This window comes from Trichosurus vulpecula, chromosome 4 (assembly GCF_011100635.1).
Source record: "Trichosurus vulpecula isolate mTriVul1 chromosome 4, mTriVul1.pri, whole genome shotgun sequence".
NCBI lineage: Eukaryota > Metazoa > Chordata > Mammalia > Diprotodontia > Phalangeridae > Trichosurus > Trichosurus vulpecula.
The window spans coordinates 424,674,833-424,697,915 of record NC_050576.1 but is presented as its reverse complement, the minus strand read 5'-3'; the positions used below and the strand labels follow the sequence as shown (position 1 = coordinate 424,697,915).

Below are 23,083 nucleotides of genomic sequence, written 5' to 3'. Positions count from 1 at the left end.
GAAAACCCCAAATGGGTCATGAAGAGTCAGACGGCAACCACAGAATCATTACTGTAGTCGTAGTCGTAGTCGCAGTCGTGGTCATGGTAGGAGTAGCTGTAGTAGTACTACCACTGTGGAAGAGCTGTGCGTTCTGAACTCTGTGCCTCTAGCTCCCTCTACAGGATAAATCACTGATGCGCATCTCAGCAGCTATGAACACCCAGCTGCATTAAGGTAAGAGGTACAACATAACTGATTTCTGCTTTGAAACGGCGACCTCAGAACATTGTGGAAGCAGCTTTACAGTCATCACTGAGCAAGAGTTCACACATCGACGAATGACAAATTAAAGCATACAGTCCTTGAGGGTGAGGGCCTGATTCAGAGCCGTGTGGAAAAATATATACATAGCACAGAGCAACAGTATCTATAGTAGCAGTAAAAGCAGATGAAGGGAGGGAGGAAGGAAAGGAGGGCAGGGAACAAAGAAGCGCTGCAGAAAGGGCAAGGAGGAAGGGGAGGAGAAGGAAAGAGAGGAGGAGGGGGAGGAAGAGGAGAAGATGGTGGTTTCAATAATGTGGTAAATTTTGCAGAGAATTTATTATCTCTCTTGGATCTCGCCATCATTTTCATCTTCTATCGTTACTACGCTACAAATCCTCTCTCAAATGTCGACAATAATCAAGAGGATCCCAGTAAAGTCCCCAAATCGGCACCAGCCTGAAATTAAACATCCTGGATCTTTAAACCAAAGTCCGAAATATTGTGCTCAGCAATAGAGATACAAAGTCAAAAATGAAACAATCCCTTCCCTAGGCTCATGCTTAATGATACTAAGTATCTATTAAATAAAGTCCAGCAGTAGCAAAGCGGAAGCACTTCCAAGTGATAGACTGTCTCCTTTAAGTAGTCGCTTGTGTGCGATTAACAAGTGACTTCATTAAGGCAGCTGCTACTCCTGCCCAGTTTCCATTCTTAATCACTGCCTGGCTAAGTTGGACATTTTCCTGGTTTTTCCCCAAGATACTTAATGACCAACTCATCACTGCTACTAGATGTTTCCTTGCACAGGAGAGATGGGTTGTAACCTGAGTGTTCACCTTAGAAAACTATGCCAACTGGCACGATTTAAACATTTCTTTTAAGAGGGAGGAGGACAGAGCTAGAAAGAAAAAGCACACACACACACACTGCAAGAAACACTCCAAGACTGCACGGAACAAGGCAAAAGACCTGTGCCTTCTAAACCTTGGGCTTCTGGCTCCCCCTGCAGGATAAATCGCTGATGTACATCTTAGCAGCTGTGAGCATTCTCTTTTGTTATTAAGGCAGCGGGGCAATATAAATGATTGCTGCTTTGAAAGAACAACCTCGGATATTTCTGAAATCAGCTTTACAATCATCGCTGACCAATGAATGAAAAATCAATGGATAACAGCAAATTAAAGCATACAGTCCTGGAGGGCGAAGAGCTAATTTAGGGGCACTTAAAGTGGCATATGGAAGAAAAGTCATAAAAGCATAATTTAAATCTACTATAGGAAGAGAAATAAGCAGGCACAATAGAGCACAGACAAAGCTGGCTTTGGAGTGACTTAGACTGTGTCCAAGTACTGCATCTACACATACTGGCTGCAGAATTTTGAGCAAATCATTTAACTTCTCAGTGCCCTAGAAACTTAGTAAGAGACTTAGTCAAGAAGAGTTCAAATCTGACCTCGGACACTTACTAGCTGTGTGACCCTGGGCAAGTCACTTAATCCTGTTTGCCTCAGTTTCCTCATCCGTAAATGAGCTGGAGAAGGAAATGGCAAATCACTCCAGTATCTTTGCCAAGAAAACCCCAAATGGGGTCATGAGGAGTAGGGCATGACTGAAAAACAATGTACTAGGCAAGATGAGATATTTAGCTAAGATAAGCATGCCTGCTTTTGTGCAGTTTAAAGTCCCATAGGAACATTCAATAATAAATTCATAGAGCCTGCACATTAGACTATGTAAAACACAATGGGAGTTGAAGACTGGGGCAGCAGCTACGATGTACAGGATAAAAACACAACGGCTAAGAGCCAGGAGACATGGGTTTGAGATCCAGCTGTGCCATTAATTGGTTATATGACCTTGGATATATCAATTATTTCCTTGCAGCCTCAGTTTCCTCATGTGCAAAATGAGAATAATACCACCTCACAGGATTAAAGAAGGTTAAAGGAGAGAATACATGTTCTGCAAACCTTAACACAGTTTCGTCTCCTTTTTTTCCTCTTCTTCTTTTCTCTTATGACACTACTACTACAAAATGTGAGATGTTTCAAACTGGAAAGAATGAAGGCCTTCAAGCCACAAGCCTTGGGTTTAAGTTCTTCCTCTGAGACATGTGGCTGTGGGGCACTGGGCAAGTCCTGTAGATTCTCAGAGCCCCAGGTAAACTCTCTAAGACTTAACTGGGCAGTTGCTAGCCTATGTTAGTAGGAAAGAGTTTCTGAAAGGGTCTAGTTCAGAGGTGGAGAACCTGCAGCCTTGAGGCCACATATGGTCTTTTAGGTCCTTGGATGCGGCCTTTTGACTGAATCCAAGTTTTACAGAACAAATCCTTTTATTGAGGGGATTTGTTCTGTGAAGTTGGATTCAGTCAAAGGGCCACACTTGAGGACCTAGAGGGCCACATGTGGGCTCGGGCCCGCAGGTTACCCACCCCTGGTCTAGTTTAAAAACCAAACAATCACATACACAAATATGCACGTGCATATGACAGTACAAGTGTGATTTACTTTTTCCTAAATAGAGTTAGGTTAAATTAAGGAAAGCTTCCAGGAAGAAGCTATTTTAAGTAAAATCTTCAAAGAGGATAAAGATATAGATTGGTAAGAAGGGAAAGGACATTTGAATGCAAGATAGCATCAGAGTCAGAGAAGCTCAGAGACTGAAGGCTGTTCTAACAGTCCTGATGTGAAGTATTAAAATTGGTGTCTGGGAAACAGAAAAGAAAGACTGAATTCAAGACAAAGAATTAAGTGCACTTTGGATATAGAATAGAATCATTAACAATTAAAATTTTAAATTTGGCCAGTCTGGCTCCAACAAACAAGAATGTCCCTGATACTTTGAACCTGAGCTTATGCTACAAGCCCCAAAATGCAGACTGACTTACTCTATCATGGACATACATCTTCTGAGAAAATGTAGCAGAGTTCAGAAGAAACCAATATCAAACGGCATTAGTGAAAACTGTAGAAAACATGGAAAGGAGGAAAAACCACCTCCCAGAACTTACCAACTTTATAGTGCACACATCCTTCTAGATCACCTACAGTTGTCCATCCCTGTTTCTTCTCTACTTCGGGATCATTATGAAGTATTTTATTCCTTAGCCAAGACAAGTAGTAGACTCGTAATTTATTTTTCTTACCTAGCCAAAAAAATCAAATTAAAAAAAAATCAGTCATCATCAAATTCTGTCAGTAATTGGTAAATTAAAAGGAGAAACCTTACAATGAAGATCAAATATTCACACTATTTTACTGCTGAGACACACAGGAAACTGCTGCTCCATTCTCATTACAGGTCCTTGAGAAAGGTACTATATTGACCTTTGAGAAAACTACTAATACTTTCTGACAGTTGTCTCCACAGTATAGGAAAATCACCTACAAAGTGCTTCAGTGCTGAGCAATGCTGGCCAGTGTTATTTCCCCTAAACGAATCTAAAAACAATCCATAAGGTTTCCTTGGCAGTGGAATACAAATGTACGTATCTTTATTTCAACCCAAAGTTCAGACTGAACTCTGAATCTCCAAAATCAGTAGATACAACATGGTGTTTGGGGAGAAATTGTCAAGTAGTATTTTAAATCAGAACGCTCACGAGTGATACCCGCATACAGGAGACCAATAAACCATAAACAGTTCAAAAAATAAAATGCCAATAACTGCCAGATGTGTGATTTGGCTAAGTTTCCCTACCCATCTCAGGTTCAACTTGCTCATCTATAAAATTAGATGATAAGTAGATTTTTAAGTTCTTTTACGATGTTAATTTTTACCTTATTCAAATGTGACGTACATGTCTAGATTCTACAGAAAGAACATAAGCTGTATCTCTATATAAGGCCAATATTTAACAATATGGCTGTGTTTTTTTAAATTACAACTTGAAAATGGGTTATTCTATCAGAAGAGAGGGTAAAGGGATGGAACCAAAAGTTCACAGGCATCCTCTTTGTGTATTTCCTCAAAAAGAAGCAGGTCGTGGATTCACACCTACCCACAATAAAAAACCTGCCTACAATACAGCATTTACAATATTGCCACATTGAATTAGGCTTTGGAGGCATATGATAAATGCTAAGAACCATTATGTAAATCAATGACTAAATCTCATTTTTCAAACTTCAGTTTATTTATCCATTTCACAAAAAATTAACAAATATGTACCAGGGGCATACATTGTTCTAGGCACGAACGGTAGGAGAGAGACAAAATAAATCAAGAGACTTGGTTCTTTCCTTCTAGTAGGAGTGATTGGACTTCTACACAAAATAGAGTATGAGTACATAATTGCTTTCTTTTATTTAAACTGGCTAACCATATAGATTCAACTGAAGGATCAAGTGATTTAAATAGAGTTTCCAAGCTCGTAATGTTTATTTCAGAATTTGATTTATGGGAGAAACTGTACAGTAAGGTAGGACAGTAGATTTTACATATCTGAAAAAACTTAGAATGCCACATTCTTAAAAAAAGGCCCAATGGGCCTTAAAGGTACTCATTTTTTTTTCCCCTAACAAAAGACTTCATTATATGTTTCCAAAGAGGGATTTTTATTTCTTGGACAAGTGACTGTTTCTAGAAAACTTTAGGACTATGAGCAGCATCAAGGGCCCTTTCAAACACTGTCAAAACCACTTCTTTCTATGCCAAATGTGTAAGTCTGCCTTCTAGCTGAAGAGGCACCTCTCAGTTAAATGCCTATGGACCACAAATGATTTTATAACCATCAGTGTGAATTTCAATTTACAAACATAGTAACAGATTAACTGGGTAGATTTATTAGGATCTCAAATCTTATACCTTTTTGGCATACGGGGAATGGAATCTAGGTCAAACTAAAAAGCACAATCAGTAAGTGCCATGGTAATTTTTTAAGAGAAACTAAAACAAATTTTTAAAAGAGGGGCAAGATTTTTAAGTGACCCAAAATTCTACTTGTTACCCTATCAAGAGTCCAAAGATCTTGACACTAATAATTAAGTATGGATGTTTCATATGTATGTATGTGTGTCTATGTACGTATGTGTATATATACACATACATATAAGTATGAAACATGTATATATATTAACGAATGAAATTTTATATATACAAATGGGGTGTGTATCTATGTGTATGTGTGTGTGTGTGTGTGTGTGTGTATGTATAAAATGCATGGATTTCACTACGTATGCAACAATTTTAATAATGCTGTAAATGGTTTTTAATGGTAGCTTCTCTTTTCAAAAAAAAAAAAACATTCATTTATTTTTCGTTTTCAACATTCACTTCTCTAAGTTTTAAATTTTCTCCATAGGGTAGCCAGGTGGCACATTGGATACAGCAACAGCCCTGGAGTCAGGAGTTCAAATACAGCCTCAGACACTTGACACTTGCTAGCTGTATGACCCTGGGCAAGTCACTTAACCCTGATTGCCTTGCCAGGGGAAAAAAAAAAAAACTTCTCCATCCCTCTCCCTTCCCCCCAAGATGGCATGCAATCTGCTATAGGCTCTACATACACTTTCCTATTAAACATATTTTCACATTAGTCATGTTGTATAGAAGAATTAGAACTAATGGTAACTTCTTAAGGAAAGTTTAACCACTGAATTATAAGAATATTGTTCTGGTGAAGTGACTGACTTATGCTATACTTTTACCTAATTTGGGATTTTATGAGACAAAGCAGATTATTTTTTCATTGAAAAGCAGAATTTTTAGGTACATAAAACCTAATGGAATGTTTAGACAGTTATAATATTAATAATATATTTATTTAAAATGTACAAAATATAAACACCTTAAATGCTTTAGGTTTGATCTGTCTTTAGTCTAGCACATGTTGACAGTTTTAGTTGAGATTTCATTATATAAAAAAAGCACAGTTCTAAAGCCTACCCTTCAACTAGGCAAAGAAACTAGGTTAAAACCACATGAAAAATTTAGTATTTCTACACTTGAGTACTTTTCCCCATTATGCTGAACTACAGCTGTGTTACAGATATATTTAATATGGCACATCAGGAATATGGCCAGTGGATTTTTCAGGAAACTTACAAATTTAATGACCAAAATGTTAAAAACATTAACCATTTTTGAAGATTAAAATTTGATAACTATTATTTATTTCCATAGCCCTGCAAATTGAATATGCTGAACAAAACAACCTTTTCTTGATGACTCAATGCCACGAATATGATGGAATTTTGTCAATATACAGTGATGACATCAGGGGTTGCCCTGGTGAGGAGGGCTGTTACTCCCTATGACAGACGGACTCTACAGATCTATTTTTCTAAATAGATCCAGAATACATTTTTAGAGTTACCACAGAGGCTCATTATAGTTTCTCCTTTCTTGCTGCTGGGATGTCAGCTGCTACTTGCTGGTATACCTGGGCCAGTCTCTAGCTGCAATGACACCCTTCTTGTACCCTTTGTTATCTAATTTAAAACAGATCAACAACAAAAATCTAATTGTGGGCTGGGAAAGCAGAAAACCAAACCTGTAATAACCATATGTAAAGAGTACTTTACCTAAAAGTGAGAACTTTGATGAACGGATTCCCCTCCTCAAAGTAAAGTCCCAGAAAAATGAAATGTTAGTTTTTTTTTGTGTGTGAATTGGAAAACAAAACTCCTAAGACCCATACTTGGCAGATATGCAACAAAAGAAAACACGCCTAAATTTTAATGTCTTTTTTCAGTTGGTATAGATTTTCTCAGATTATAACACCTAGAGACATACACGAATGTTCTATACAAAACAAGGCAAGATATATATATGTATATATATGTATATGTATGTGTGTGTGTATGTATATTTCAGCATTTAAGAACTTCATGCATTTTTTGTCACAGAGAAAACCATGATAAATAAATGATACACAAGACACTTTACCAGATATTGTCACCAAGACATTCAAGCCTTCAAGGACATCCATTTGCTGGAATCGCCTTCGGTTGATAAGAGGATACACCTTTCCTTGGCCGCTTCTGTCCAGCAACATCAGGCCACTCTCCGTACCCACCAACAAATTCACTCCTATTTAAAGGAAACAAAAAGCTGTATGCAGCTGAATCTGGCCAAGCAAAATCTTCTAGCACCACCCAATAGGTATTCACTTCACTAGGGCAAATACCTGCTCAATGAAAAAAGATAATTAATCTTCATTTACTTACATATCCCTAGAGTGATTGTCTTCATTCTAAAATCTTGAGGTTTTTCCGTTTGTTTTATGAGAAAGGAGGGGTGTGAATGTGAAGAGCACGGAGAAGAAAAGGTTACTTATTTGGAAATCAATTATTCTGGCTACAAAACATGTCTACACCAACTGATTCAGGTTTTTAAAAATATCAATGACACAAAGAAGCTGGGGACAAGAATGTTTTGGTAAACTTTCTCATGAAATATAAAAGACAGAAATTCCAATAACCTCCTGCCTCTTCTTGGATCTCCATTTTACCTGTTGTCTATTTTACCTCCCATCTCTCCCTCTCCACTGGTCTCTTCTCCTAAACCTACGTATCTGTACAGGCTTATCAAACCTTAAAACAAAGTAAAAAAAAAAAAATCCCTCCATGTCTTACCTCTGTTGTCTTTACAACGTCCTATTTTACTTCCTCCTTTGGCCACCAACCTTAAATTAATTTTTTTAATAGTTCTTACAAAATCAAATATTTTAGTAGGATCTGCCTGACAGTAGTGACAAGTCTGATTAACCCTTTGAAATCTCTCACACACCTTTCTTTTTTATTTCTGTTGCTTTCACCCTAAATTCAGACCCTTACTGCCTCACCTCTGAATTACTGCAAGAGGCCAGGCTCTCAACTGGACTTTCAACTTTTACCTCTCTCCCCACTCTACCCTACAATACCACCAGATTAATCTTCCTGAAACACATGCCACACCCTTCCCAAGATTCTTTATTGCCTATAGGAATGCATTAGTCTGGCATTCAAGGCCCTCTAATATACGGCAGCTAGGTGGTGCAATAGAGTGCCAGGCCTTGAGTAAGACTTATCTTCCTGGGTTAAAATCTGGCCTCAGATACTTACTAATTGTCTGACCCTGGGCAAGTCACTTAACCCTGTTTGCCTCAGTTTCCTCATCTGTAAAATGAGCTGGAGAAGGAAATAGCAAACCACTCTCGTATTTTTGCCAAGAAAACCTCAAAATGTTCACAAAGAGGTGGATATGACTGAAAAATGACTCAACAACAGCAAAATATGCTTCAACCTACTTTTTAATGTGCAGCTAGGTGGCAGAGCACATGGAACTTTGGGCCTGGATTCAGGAAAACTGAGGTTCAAATATGGCCTTGGACTCTCACTCGCTACGTGCTTCTGGGAAAGTCACTTAACTTCGGATTGCTTTGGTTTCCTCAACAGTCAAGTGGGGATAACAGCTCCTAACTCCCCATACCGCGAGGCTCAGATTAGATAATGACTGTAAGTCTTTAGCACCCTGCCTGGCACACAGTAACAGCTATATAACGTTAGCCATTTCTTCTTCTTCTTCTTAATTATTGTTGCTGTTTTCCTCTATTATTCCCCTGCATAAAGACAAGCATCTATCCAGACCTGTTTTATAATTTAAAGGATCTTTAATAATATGCATCACACATTGTGAATTTATGCTGTCTCTTCTTTTTTAAAAGCTTTTATGTGTGCGTGGTATTCTTCACTGGAGTAGACTGGAAGCTCTTTAAGTGGAAGTCAGGAATGACAGTACTCAAAATCTCTCACTGCACCCAAACCGAGCACATGGGAGCCCAGAGACATGTTTGTTGAGAGACTACATATGAAACGCTGTTAGAAGGGGAAAAGGATGAGGAAGCATTTGTTTCCTGAACTGTTCTCCCATGTACTTTTATTCTAAAAATAAAATTAAATGACTTGAAAACTTCCACCCAGCTGATCTGACATGAATTCAACACCCTTTGCCCCTGGGGCCACCCCTCCCTCACTCTGATTGAAGACATAGAGGTTGGACATTGCAGAACTGCTCCCCCTGCCCTCCCCCCGATCTTCCACCATTTAAGTAGAACACCAAGATAATTCACTTGATCATTTCTACATCTGGCTGATCTCCTGGATTTCATGGGCTACAGAAACTCCTCATTCTGCAAGATAAATTCAACTCTGTAACCCTTACCTCCTTGGATCATTCCCCACCCTACCTGCTAGACTTTATTACAACCCACTTCCACCCACCAGCCCCCTCACTCTGCTTGCCTTTTAACTTTTTTATGTTTTCTCTCATTAGATTGTGGCCTCTTTGGGAGCAGGGACTATCTTTTGCCTTCCTTTGTATCCCTACTGCTTAGCACAGTTCCTGGCACACATACCTGATGTTTAATAAATGTTAACTGACACTAACTCTGAAAAGAACACTAGATCAGGAGTCAGGATGGCTCGGTCAGTTCCTAAAAATAACTAAATTTCAGATGAGTATTAATTTTCCCATTATACAATAATGTAGAACCAGTATCCTAGACCTAAGTGATGCAGGGCCTACTATTTCTACCGAACCGACAGCGAAGCCTATGAGAATATCGGATATCATTAATCTACAGAAATTATGGGTAAGACACATTTCTTAACTATGGTAAAAAGTACCCTTTCTTCACAATGTTGGAAGCACTTGGACTGCATGCTAAAATCCACAATTGGTTAATATTTTACCTCTGAAGATAGCCCAAATATTCTGCTCCCCCAAAGCCACTGAACTGCAGTGATTCCACTCTGCACACATCCTGTGTACTTTATTAACATCCCAAGTCTGTACAACTTTAAGAACCTTATTTGATCATCCTATTTCCTTCAGGATGTAAAGATGTTAGATGAGTCCTTTTCCCACTGCATTCCTTTCTATGCAAAAGGACTCATTTTGTGGCCATAAGCAATAAATTTAAGCTTATTTAAGCTGGAAATCACTGTATTCTGGGCAAATTTTTGAGAGCAAAAAGAAACAAGATTTTCAAGAAAAAACTTCACCCACCAACAGCACTTCAAACAAATGGAAGCTTCTGGCACTAAGTTCCATGTTATCTTCCTAATTAGTTTCTAAAAAGTGTATACTTCTAGAAGGCGATGGGTACAATGCACAGAGGAAAACACACGACAAAAAAAATAAGGAGTTATTGGAAAATGAAAACCTTGTAAACCCTGGCCCTACTAAAAAATAAACTAAAAAAAACTTTCCCCATTCTCCAACAACCTTCTACACACATAGTTTTGTGATCTTTAAGAGCTTAAATAGAATTAAATTTTGTAATGGTGAGAGCTTCAGAAATTCACAAAAATTTTCTAGCACTGGGCAAAAGCTGCAAGTAACTTTACTCAAGATTCTCAGGACGATGATGGAAGAAAGAGGGTATCCCAGAATAACCCTTCAAAAACTTCTGCCCTGTTTAAGAATTTAATAAGAAACCACAAGTAAATTAGCGGAATAAAGTGCTTCAAGTACAAAACATGAGAGAATGATGCTTCGTAAGACAGAGACAAAGAGATCTTTACAAGAAGGCAGCTGGGTGACACAGTAGAGAGAATGATGGGCCTGGAGTCAGGAAGTCCTGAAATCAAATCCTCAGACATTTACTAGCTATGTGACTTTGGGTAAGTCACTTAAACTTTTGTCTGCCCCAGTTTCCTAGACTGTAAAATGGGAAATCAAAACAGCAACTACCTCCTAGGGGTTACTGAGAATAAAATGATATAGTAGCTGTAAAGTACTTAGGACAGTATGTAATGTAGTAGGCGCTTAATTCCTTTCTTTCCTAAACTAGTTGGCAGTTTTGTGCCGGACTGAAGAATAATATTCCAAAGTAAAGTGGCAGACACTTTGAATCGTCTTCACATATCTGGCTACCAATTAATATTTTGCCCTTTTTTAACTTTCAAAACTCTTTGAAATGTTTAGCACTCATATATACAATTAGTAGTAAAAGAAAAATGTCTAACTAGGTGGCACAGTGGATAGAGACAGGCCTAGAGTCAGGAAGACTCAGCTTTCTGAGTTCAAATCCAGCCTCAGACAGTTACTAACTATGTGACCCTGGGCAAGGCACTTAACCCCATTTGCCTCAGTTTCCTCATCTGTAAAATGAGCTGGAGAAAGAAATAGTAAACCACTCCAGTATCTCTGCCAAGAAAACCCCAAATGGGATCATGAAGAGACCGACATGACTGGAATGACTTAATCACAACAACAAAGAGAAAGATACCACTGATGTGCTCATTGTCCAAAAATCAGTACTAATTAATGTAATGAATTTATCATCCGTAGGATTCACAGATCTAGAGTTAAAAGGGTCGTTGGTGGCTATATGTAGTCCAATTCCTTCATCCTATAAATGAGGAGACTAGGGCTTAGGAAAGTTAAATGACTTGCCACTGACTCCAGGGACAGTGCTCCTTCCCACACCCTACACTACCTCCCATGTCCCTCCATTAAAGCCTTATTCTCCCAGTGCCTCATTTCGGTTAGGAGGCAACACCACCGTCTCAAAGACTGTGACGGTGGAGTCTAATATCTGGCACGTCCAGTCAAACTGGAAGGGCTTCTAGGATAGGCCTGGTATCTGTCATCAAAGAACAGACTAATTAATTTCAGAGAAGCTGTGAGGCCTTCGTGGGATTAATTTTTTTTGTCAGCCCCAGTTGATGAAATTGTGCTAAAATACGGGAGAGGTTGTGATTGTCATAAAAGGAGATTACCTGCATGGATGAAATCGTGTTAGAGGTAAGGTGGAAGAGTAGATAGATTGATGGATTAAAAAGTCAAAAAGACTTGAGTTCAAATCCAGCCTCAGTCACTAACTAGCTGTGTGACTCTGGGCAAGTCACATACTCTGCCTCAGTTTCCTCACCTGTAAAATGGAGAACTTACCCATACCCATCTGCCAGTTGTGGTGATGATAAAATGAGATTATATTTGTACAGAGCTTTGCAAGTGCTTCTTGTTGTTAAGTTTTTTCAGTAGTGTCAGATTTTGGGTTTTCTTGGTAAAGATATACTTGAGTAGTCTGCCATTTCCTTTCCCAACTCATTTTACACATGAGGAAACTGAGGTAAGCAGGATTAAGTGACTTCTCAGGGTCACGCAGCTAGTAAGTGTCTGAGTCCACATTCGAACTCAGGTCTTCCAGATGCCAGGCTTGGTGCTCTATCCACTGTGCTATCTGGCCACTGCAAGTGCTTAAAGTATCATATAAACGCTAGTTATTATTAGCTATTATCATCATACATAAAACACTCTTAAAACCTTAAAGTGAAAATCACTCCCCTTTATGGCTCACCCAATTTGGCTGCTTCCTCTCCACGAGAGAGCCCTTGTCTCATACGTTACTAGAAATACTGAGGTCTTTCCAAACACATTTCCTCAGCTTCATCTTTTTTTAATCTCAACATGTTAAATATCGTACCTAGTCTGTCATCCTTCCCCTGGTCTCAGAAGCAAAGTCCTGTCTCCTGCTTTAGATGGCCAATCCGAGACTCCATCCCTTTCTAACACCATAGACCTCTCCCTCTCCGGGAGTTTCCTTCCACAGTTTTAAAGAAGTTCGGGGAGCAGGGGGATTAAAAGCTCTTCATGACTTCCAACCCCTTCTCTAGTTACCATCCATAAGTTTCCTTTCTTTCACTGACAAGGGCGGAAGGAGATAGTGGGGTCTTAGAAAGGGAATTTCAGTATAGATCACACTGTGGCCATCTCTTCAACTGTCACCCAGTGCAATATGATCTTCACCCCAGCCTGCTCTACTGAAGCCATGCTTTCAAAGGTCACAGGGACCTGAAAAGCTATTCCAATGGCCCCTCTTCAGCCCAAACTCTCTAGACTTCATAACCAAAGGAATCCTTGATTCCTCACTCTCATTCACCCCATTTAAAGAAAGCTACTAAATCCTGCTGCTTCTAGCTTTACGACGACTCTTATTCCATTGTTCACATAGCCAAAGCCCTGGCTTAGGCCAGAGGGAATTTATGTTGTCTCCCCCTAAGGACAGGGATTGTTTTTGCCTCTCTTTGTGTCTCAGATGCATGACACATACTCTATCTTCCTCATATCTAAAATGAGCAGTAATGCTCACACCTACCTCCCGGGACTGTTTTCAAGAGTGAAGAAGATATCTGGACAGTGCTTAGCACACGACAGGTATTATTATGGAGTCAGAAAGACTCATCTTCTCGACTTCAAATCTGGCCTTAGACATGTACTAGCTGTGTGACCCTGGGCAAGTCACTGAGCCCTGTTTGCCTCAGTTTCTTCAGTTATAAAATGAGCTGGAGAAGGAAATAACAAACTACTCTAGTATCTCTGCCAAGAAAATCCCAAACACAGGGTCATTAAGGGTTGGACACCACTGCAAACAACTGAATAACCACAACCAAAAACTTAACAAATGCTTTCTGAATGATTGGTTTACCTCCCCGAAATAATCAAGTTTACTGATCCCAAAGCCTTTCTTAAAACTCTCTCCTGACTTGTGTGTCTGATAATTGAACAATTAAAGTTCTTATAACTTTTCTTCAGTCACTTCTCCATCCCTTCCTCAAATTAAAGGTAATCCTGAAAGCTCAGGTCCCAATTCTCTTCTCTCCCCTGAGACTCTCTCCCTGGGAGAGTTCCTCTCTTTTCCAGACTTTAATACTTAGGTACAGATGAAACACACCTGCAAATTCAGTCCTGAATGGCCTCAAATGTTAGTCCCATTTCTTTAATTGCTGACTGAGGTGTGGAGTACTCAGAAACTCCACTTAACTTCAAAATCGACATTTCTAAATCTTGTAGCAGCAAAAACAATGTCCTGAGTGTTAGAAGACCTTGGTTATAGCTCAGATCTGCCATTTATTAGCTTTCTGAACCCTGGATAAGTTACTTAAAAACTCTGAGTTTCAGATTCTTTATCTGTTAAAAGAGGAAAACAATACATGCCCCAGCAAAGCTCAAAGGGTAGGTGAAAAGATCAAATTTGATAATATGTATAAAATACACTAAAAGAGATCTAGAATACAGAAAAATGCAAAATACAGAAACATTCACAATGATTTTTATAAAATGAACCACTGAGAAAAAGTTATTACCCATACTTCCCAAAGGAAATACAAAATAACATAGATAAACAATCAGACAGATATAACCTCTGTTCATAGACGTGGGGACATACGTCAGAATGGGTCTACATAGACCCAATACATGTGTCCTGTAGGGAAGTAACCTGGTACCTAATTGGGAGGGATATAAGCAAAGTAAACCACATCTCACCCCTATTAGGACTGCAGAGCTATAGAATTCAAACTCTTATAGTCATCCCTAAATAAAAGTCAATTCAAGGGCACTGTGCATTTAGACATGGGAAGATACAGAAACCAAGTGAAGAGAGGATAAGAGCACCTACCCCATAAGGCAGCACATAAGATTTCAGAATTAAACCTCTTCTTGTATTTACGAATCTCCGGGGTATCGCTCTGTGGTCGAGTATTTGTAGGGTTCACATTGACAACTGAACCCTTCCGGGTGGGATCTTGCCTTATTGCTTCACACCTCATCGCTTCAGTAGAAAATCCCACTGAAACAGAGTAAGTACATTTAAAATTAATCTCTAAAAAGAGTTCAAAATCGCTCTACCTTAATTTAAGAAAGACATTCATATGTAAATGGCCAGTACTTCATTAAGGAAAGAAATGTCTAATTTTGTAAGGAATGCACATGGAAAAAGTAAATAAAACTATGCTGGTCACTGCAAATCAAATAATGCAAGCGTGATGAGAACATTCTTTGCATCCACACTGCTACCCCTGGTTAGCAATCCCCACGTCAGGACTCAGCTAAGTTCAACGATAACCAACTCGAGGCACCGAAGCCCTACTTTGCAGGGGCTTTCTTGCTGTCGTTTCTACTTACCCACAGAAGTCACTGTTGTCCCACTAGATGGAGAAATCTGTAGTAATCTGGGGTCTATAAAAGGTGTAAAGGAGGAGGAAGATTTGTGTTTCTGGAGTGTGTTACTAGCGGACTGAGTCTGCAATGTAAATTTCAACTTTATTAATATAAATGACAATCAGCAAGCACGACAACAATCAACATTTTTCAAACCACTCCTGCACCGCGCCCTGCCCCTTCTTCAGCATCTCCCCAAAACGCGCCGACAAGACGATGCTACGTGCGCACTCCACACGCAACCCTCTCACTGGCCTAGTCTCCATCTTGGCGCGGATCTCAAAGGGAGTGCTGGAGAAATGGAATATCTGGCCAGGAACGGTCTGAAGGACCGCCCTTCTTCGCCAAGATACAGGAATAATTCACTTAAGACACTGTTACCAGCCAGCCCTACCAGAATGGATTTCATTATCTTAGGTGTTTGGGGGTGGGTGGGAGTGGGGCTCATGTCTCTGAAACTGAACTGGATTCAGCAAATAATGAATTCAGTTTTCTGCACAACAAAATCAAATCCGTCTAGGACATGACATCTGCTCCTCCTCGGACTTAGTAAATTTCAGCATTCAATCGTCCCCATTTTCTATTACACATGCTTTTATTTTAAACTGAGCCTCTTGCCAGAAAGCTGCAGCAGGCTAATTCAACATTATTACAGATGAATAAAACTATTAGACCTGTATATTAAACAAGGGCTTGTTAATGTGAAAGTGAAATAAGGACCACCAGGGTGATTTTTTTTAATTAAAAAAAAATCATTGGTGTTTAAATAGTATAACTTAATACATTAAAAAAAAACCAGAAAAGAATAGTGAAACAAATTGTTAAGTGGAAATGGAATGACAATTAAAAACAGAACAAACAGAAAAATCAAATAAACTTGCCAGTTTAGTGAGTTAAGGGTTATAGTGATAACATCACACATTAGAGCAAAATGGCACAAAGTTTAAAATATATATATGTGTGTGTGTGTATATATATATATATATACACACACACACACACATATATATAAAGGAGGAATGTGAGTGTAGGTGAGGTGCCACTGTAGAACAAAGGAAAGTGTTTGTTCTAATCGCCTTACACCATTTCGAATACAGGGATGGGTGGTTTGAGTGTCACATCACTCTTGTGCTACAGTCCACAGACCACCTATGTCTACCATACTCCCACTGAACCCACTTACGTATTCTACTCCTGTTAGCATGCCCATCACCTAAAACTGCCATGGTCTCTTTAGGTGGAGTTGACCAAAGCCTTTTAATTGGGTACTCACAGTACAGCCAGGGAGAAAATCTGACTCTTGGTCATTGATCATTCCAGTCCATCACTGGAAATGGCCACTTAACTGCCTAACATGGCAAAGGGTTACGCTCCTATCTATGCTCACTTTCCAAACACTGTAGCTCTATGCAAGGGAAAACAGGATATTAAACTGGTTTTGTTTTTCCAAAGCTGGGCAAATTTACATTTATGTCTTACCTTTTAGAAAACAACTTCACCCATATCTCCACCAATCCATACAAAGACATCTAACAAAATTTACTTAGGCACTGGGTGGTTGTGGAAATGTTATTTGTAAGGGTTCCTGCTGCCCTCCCCCACCACTTAGAAATGAAACTGCACTCTAGCCACACAACACCTTCTTCCCCATTGAAGAGACCCCAGATTCATGCCAATGAGCACCCAGACAGAGCACCACACTCAAGGCCTCAGAGCAAACAGAACCTCCAGATTACAGCAGAAAAAAAAAAGAAGAAAGAAATGAAAGAAACCACTTGAAGACCACTGCTCTAGGATCCCCTGGGAAGCCATTCTAGAAGCCAAACTCCCTTAGAGTTTGGCACCTTTCAAACTCTAAGCAATTGTGAATTCCAAGAACAAAACCCCTTTATAATAGGGCTAGCCTCAGAAAGAGGCAGCCTGCTTTGACACGTCCCCTGCTACAAAGCCTACAGCTACCTAGGTAAGGCAAGTCTACTTAACCAAGTTTCATCACAGTTTATCTGTTTATTATAAAATGAAAAGGGCAGATTCCTCAAATGATCAAAAATACATCTGCCCCCAAGCATTTCAAATATAAAATGGGTCTGAGTACACAGCAACCAGTTTAGTTTAGATTTTTTTTAAACTGAATATAAAGAAAGCCATGCAACTAAACTAACTATAAAGAAGTAAAAGTAGTGAACTGGCAAGTTGTTTTTTTGGGGGGTGAGGGGAAACTGAGCTAGGGTTAAGGGGTTTGTATGCAGATCTGAAACATGTTACTTGGGTTGAGGAGAAGGGGAAGGTGACAGAATAAAGCAGGATGGGGAAGGGGATGAGGGTGGGGGGAGGGGAGGAAGGGACTTGGCAAGACTTCTTCTGCAAACTAGCCACTAGGCAGTATTTGGTCTAACCCTAGGAAAGCAGCCAGCTGTGGTGCAGAGACATACCTCATTAGGAGTGAGCTTGTCCTGGGGTGTCTGTGGGGACATGGTGGGTGTCGGCTGGCTGGAGGATGGGGAGGAGGAGGTGGAGGAAGTGGAGGAGGAATGGCTTTGCTGTAAGAGATCTGGCAAGAGGTGAATGCGACCGGCAAAGCCATTGCTCTCATGGTGGCTGGCACGCTTTTGGTCAACTGTATTCTGTAGAAAAAACAGGCACACTTGTCTTGCTCAAGTGCTGCTGCAATTTCCTATGACCCTAATGACTCTCAGTTCCTTTTTTTTTTAAGCGCTGTGTAATTTTTCAAACTTCCCTATAAATCAAAGGGCTAATTGAGGGCTAATTTTGCCCCAGTTCCTGATGATTCCTTTACTAGATGCCTGAGGTGAGAGTTGGTATGTGTTGAGCCAACAGAAATCAAGATACCTTCTCTGGCCAGCACAACCTGACTGTTTAATCTGATATCCCTGCTAGGCCACCTTGTTACCAAAACAATTACGTCTTTCAGGCGTGTGCCGATCCAAAACTTAAGAAATTACTCTCCTTCGTTTCTTTTTCTTTCCCTTCATCACTAGGTTGCTGTACCTTGAAACACACCCACAGGTAAAAGTCCAAACCGCTTCTTTTCTGGGGGTAGGGGGAAAGGGTGGCTATTCTAGCTATTTAAGCAATAAGCATAAGTTTGTCATTGATCATTAACGGTGAGGTATAAAAACTAAGGAACACAGAGAAAGTCTGTGAAATCACACAGACACAAAAGGAGTTATTTAAATATGTAACAAATATAAGAGAACATTTTGAAACATCAAAGAGAGACCTCATGACTCCCTGAAATCTGCAACCTTTCACTCTCTCTGAGGCTCACCCTATGATATGTTTACCCACCTCTCTCAGTGTTTTTATCTAGCTTGTCCCAGGGACATGTTCACCCCTGTAGCCTGCGAGATGTTCAGAGCTGAGTGTCCTCCTCAGAACCAGTGTGTTACTCTGCTACAGAAACAAGATCTGGTTTCCTATTTTGGGCACCCTCTTAACACCTGTAGCTTTTCTACTTTTTTGGACACAGACTATGAGAGACTCAGCACAAGTGCTTGGATGAGAACCACCGACGGGCATGCAAAGGGCGGCAACGTGAGGTGGAAGGCTACTGTTTTCTCCGCATGCACCACACACCTGTATCTAGAGCCCCCAAACCACTCTCCTACCCTCTGTGCCTTATTAACATGGACAACAGATAAAATGTAGAAACAGCAGCATGAGTGAATGAGCGAGTGGGTTAATGACTAACAGAAAAAAAACTATGCATCTGTCGAGTCGGAAGAGAAGACAGTACCTGGCGGACGATTAAGGTGCCCTCTTTCGATGGGGTCATGGCAGGTTCACTTTCTACATCATCATGAACAATCATTGTTTTGACTGACTCAGTTTCACCATTGCTCAGATTCAAAGATGATCTGTTCAACCAAAGAAGCAGTTAAAAGCCAGGTTTCCATAAACCAGACAGTCATATTATTTCCATTTAAACTGTCATCTTCTTTTCAAAGCCATAACATCAGGATACAGAAGCAAAAAGTCCCCTCACCTCTGCTCTCCCCCTAAAAAAGCAGTGTGGCTTTTCTCTTAGTAATCAAATTACAATTTGGTCTTCACCAAAATTTTACATTAAAATTTTTTCTTTGATTAAATCAATCAGGCACTTGGTTTCAGTTTTAACCAAATTTTTATGTTTATAAATTTTATTTAATTAAATTAATCTGGCATTTCCCCTTCTACCAGAGTTGGTAATTAAAAAAATGAGTTGGAAATTTATACATACAGAGAACTGACTTTTGATTATTTTTAAGGAGCTGCCAAGTTCGCAAATTCTTTTATCTTGAAAAACTGAGGACTGGCCATTCAATTTTTTAAAAGTGCCCACAGTTCAAAGTAAGAAGAAAACAAGTACATGAATGCACACACGGCCGTTCTCTTTCTCTCCAAAAATATACCCAAGACTGACACTGCTCTGGTGTCCTCTGGTCCAGATGTGGATTCATCTGCCCCTTCTTGTTCCATATCATCGTCTTCTTCATCCGTTGTCCCAGATTCTTCGCTGGATGAGGAATAGTCTGTTACTTTGTGAGGAGGTCGCACGTCTTCTACAGCTCGAAGTTCCTTGGCCAATGCGGTCAAGTCCTAATGGGAAGGGAAAGGTAGGATAAAGAAATAAGGATGACCAAGGATCACAAACAAAAGGAGGCAGAGGGAAGCAGAGAAGGAGGAAGCCTTGGGGCAACTTTTCATATAGGTTAAAGTTACTTTGCTAATTTTCTCCTATGCCAAGTTAAAAGCTTTTCATACTTTTAAAACACCAACGTAGTCTGTTTTAAACTACAGGTTTTTAGCCAGGTATCCACTTAGATTGTCTATCATCTTTTCATTACGGGCATAAACTCTTTTTAAGAGCATTTATCAGACATAATATCTTAATTCAAGAAATTCACTTTTCTTATTACGATCCAATGAAGCAGGCAGAACACGTAATATTTCTCCCATTGTAGAGATGAGGAGCCTGAGGCTTAGATAGGTAAGTGATTTGTCTATAATCACAAAGCTAGTTAGTATCTGAGCAAGGATTTCTATTCAAGTGCCCTTACTAATTGCCTGAGTCGTCACATGGACTATTTGTGCCTGACCTGCGGTACAGCGTTCCACACTCATACTGGTCTGATCAGCCACAGTCAGACACACTACACCTTGAACCCAACTTAATGATGTTATTTCTGTCTTCTTTGAGTACAAAGGATAACAACCAACCAAAGCTTTGAATTTGCCTCTTAAGATTAAAAATGCCTCCTTATTAACTGAAGCCACACTGATACAGCTTTTATTTTGGTTTATTGTTTCCACTGAACAAATGAGATTAAAAATCAGTCAGGTAACTAACTAGAATCTGAAGGAAGTGATATCATATGAAGCCTCTAGCTACTAGAATAAAATTTAAAACATCCATTTCTCAGTTAGGGGGGAAAAAACCCCACCCTACATAACTGATCGGCCAATACAACTCTCTCTCCTTTTTCTAGAATAGATAAAAAGTTTTCTTTTCATTTTATTAAAATCTGTATGAAATAATTTTTTTCAATCTAAATACACAGCCAAAATATGCTTAAGAATTCAATTTGCTTACCCTGTTGCTACTTACTAAAAATCAGTTACTACAAGGAAACAAAACCAGAAAAAGGGAAAACAAACCACACTATACCCAACCCCAATGTGATCTTAAATAATTACAATTTAAATTCAATAAATAAAGCCCATTTTGGGGGTGTCATTAGAAAAACCTATGGAAAAATTAGGAAGAAATCTCTAATATCTAAAACATACTTTGAAAGCTGGAAAGAACAAAAAATAATTACAAATGAAAAAGCAGATGGTACAGAAGACCAGAGAAGGAATCAAGTTTAAAAAAACAAGGGAAGGGGTTGCTTTGGCATTCAACTTTTATAAAGAACGCTTACCACTTCTCCCTGAATCATTCAGTACAATTGTGGTTTGAGTCAGAGGGATCAACATGGTGGAGCCACATGGGGAGGACACAGTGAGGAAGCATGATGAAAGAAAGAAGAAAGGACAGAAATCAGAAATCTGATTTCCACCGTGTGTAATCAGCCCCATTGCCCATTAATTAATTAAATGAGAGCTGTAGAATAGCAAAGCCTTGACAGTTACAACCAGAACCCAATTCGCCAAAGGCAGAAGTTGACTGATAGTTATGTTTTTCAAAGAAAAGAGTATTTTTCGATACAACGTATGAGACATTTATTAGGTACCTGCAATTCAGAGCCTAGAGGCAGGCACTAGAAGAGATACAACTTTGGGTAAGACAAGGTCCCCATCCTCATGGGCATAAAAAAGAATCCTGCAGATCTCATCTGTGCACTGGATGAACAGATGCCAGTGTTTAAAAAAACTGATGTGTGATTTGTCAAACTTCCCTATAAAAGGGTTAATTTTGCCCCAACTCCTGGATTTCTTTACTAGATGCCAGAAGTTTGATTTAAAAAAAAACAAACCCAAATACATATGTATATTTTATATAAGAAGGCAAACAGAGCTATAAGAAGCAAATATATAACAGAAGCATAAATTATTTCCTGTTTCTTTATCAGGCTGAGATATGGAAATAGAATAGACCTGTGATTGACTGGGATCAAGAATTAATAGGTGAGAAAATACCAGGGCACTTACTCTGCATTTTAAGGCTTTAAAGCAAATTGCCCAGAGAACTAAGTTAATTGATTTAAATTCAATAAATAAAGTACATTTTGGGGGTGTGATTAGGAAAACCTATGGAAAAATTAGGGTTATACAGCCAGTACATATCCATGGCAGAGCTGGAACCTAAGCCTTCTTGAATTGAAGGCAGGCTCTCTTTTGTGTCACCTGAGATCATGGGCACCTTAGAGGGCAGGGACAATTCTGCCTTTCTTTGTGTCCCCAGCATTTAGCATAGTGCCTAGTACACAACAAGTGCTTAATAAATGCTTGTTGACTCTACTACAAGTAAATGTGAAGTAAAACCAGCTGGATCCATGCTCAGGATACATTCTCACTCCCATCTTACAGGCTCAGTACAAAAGATAGCAGCGATTGTACTTCATGAGCCTTTCCACACAAAACCTCACAAAGGGAGGGGAAAAATGGTAAAAGGATTTTGGATACAACTTTCTTACAGCAGGTTTGTGAGGTCTGAAGACTTCTTTTTTCTCTTCAGGCTTTTTTGTTGCATTTTCATGGCGCTGGGAGGGCGAACCTTCTGACTTTGATGATGCTGTTAAGACCAAAGCCCAGAAAAGAGGAGGAGGGAAGATACATACGATGGTCATGTAAATATATCTCCACCCCACCCCACCCACCCACAAAGTAAGATACCATAGCCCTGTCTAGGTTATCTAGGTTCTCTCTGGACCTTCCCCACTCCCACTTCTCACCTTTACCTACAAAAACCTCACTCTGTGTAGGCCTTCTTTCCTCAGAATACTCTGCCTTCATTTTTATGTTCTATAAGTAATAGCCCCAGAAAGGATAGAGATAAAACTAACCCCTTGCTTGTCTTAACAGCACAGGGAGTTTCATTGAGAATTTTTTTCCCAAGTGCATTAAAACTAAAAAACAAAAAGAAACTATGGAAACTTTAGCAAAATAATACCCTGGGATTAAACAAAATATACCCAAAAGCAAAGGGAAAGTGTTTCTTAGGAAGAAGAAAAGTAGAGAAATAGAAAAAGCAGAGACAGGAAGTCATACATCTCACTCGGAAGCGTTCACCAGATCCACTCTGAGAGCCAGGATGGGACCCTGGTTGTGAGCCCGAATTACTTGAACCTGAGGAGCTACCACTGCCAGGCCTTGGCACCAGCTTCTCTACCCTCTCCCACAGCAATCTGGGTTCGATATTGCTATTTGGAAAGAGAAAGATAAAGGGGTAGAGGGTGGGAGA

At 39.6% G+C, this 23,083-nt stretch overlaps 1 protein-coding gene across 13 annotated transcripts in view; it reads right to left on the bottom strand.

Moving 5' to 3' along the window:
* The window catches only part of MAP4K4 (mitogen-activated protein kinase kinase kinase kinase 4), a 287,410-nt gene that overhangs the window by 15,540 nt on the left and 248,787 nt on the right, over nucleotides 1-23,083 (bottom strand). For 4 of the 13 annotated variants that reach the window (XM_036753591.1, XM_036753589.1, XM_036753593.1 and 1 more), the window contains 10 exons: nucleotides 22,891-23,042; nucleotides 22,317-22,414; nucleotides 21,102-21,110; nucleotides 19,601-19,776; nucleotides 18,935-19,055; nucleotides 17,610-17,801; nucleotides 15,142-15,259; nucleotides 14,636-14,806; nucleotides 7,135-7,278; nucleotides 3,257-3,391 (listed from right to left, as the gene is read on the bottom strand). In XM_036753591.1, coding sequence (XP_036609486.1) covers nucleotides 3,257-3,391; nucleotides 7,135-7,278; nucleotides 14,636-14,806; nucleotides 15,142-15,259; nucleotides 17,610-17,801; nucleotides 18,935-19,055; nucleotides 19,601-19,776; nucleotides 21,102-21,110; nucleotides 22,317-22,414; nucleotides 22,891-23,042 — 1,316 coding nt within the window. The remainder of the gene's footprint in view (nucleotides 1-3,256; nucleotides 3,392-7,134; nucleotides 7,279-14,635; nucleotides 14,807-15,141; nucleotides 15,260-17,609; nucleotides 17,802-18,934; nucleotides 19,056-19,600; nucleotides 19,777-21,101; nucleotides 21,111-22,316; nucleotides 22,415-22,890; nucleotides 23,043-23,083) is intronic. The other 9 variants (XM_036753595.1, XM_036753592.1, XM_036753600.1 and 6 more) reach the window with 3 other exon arrangements.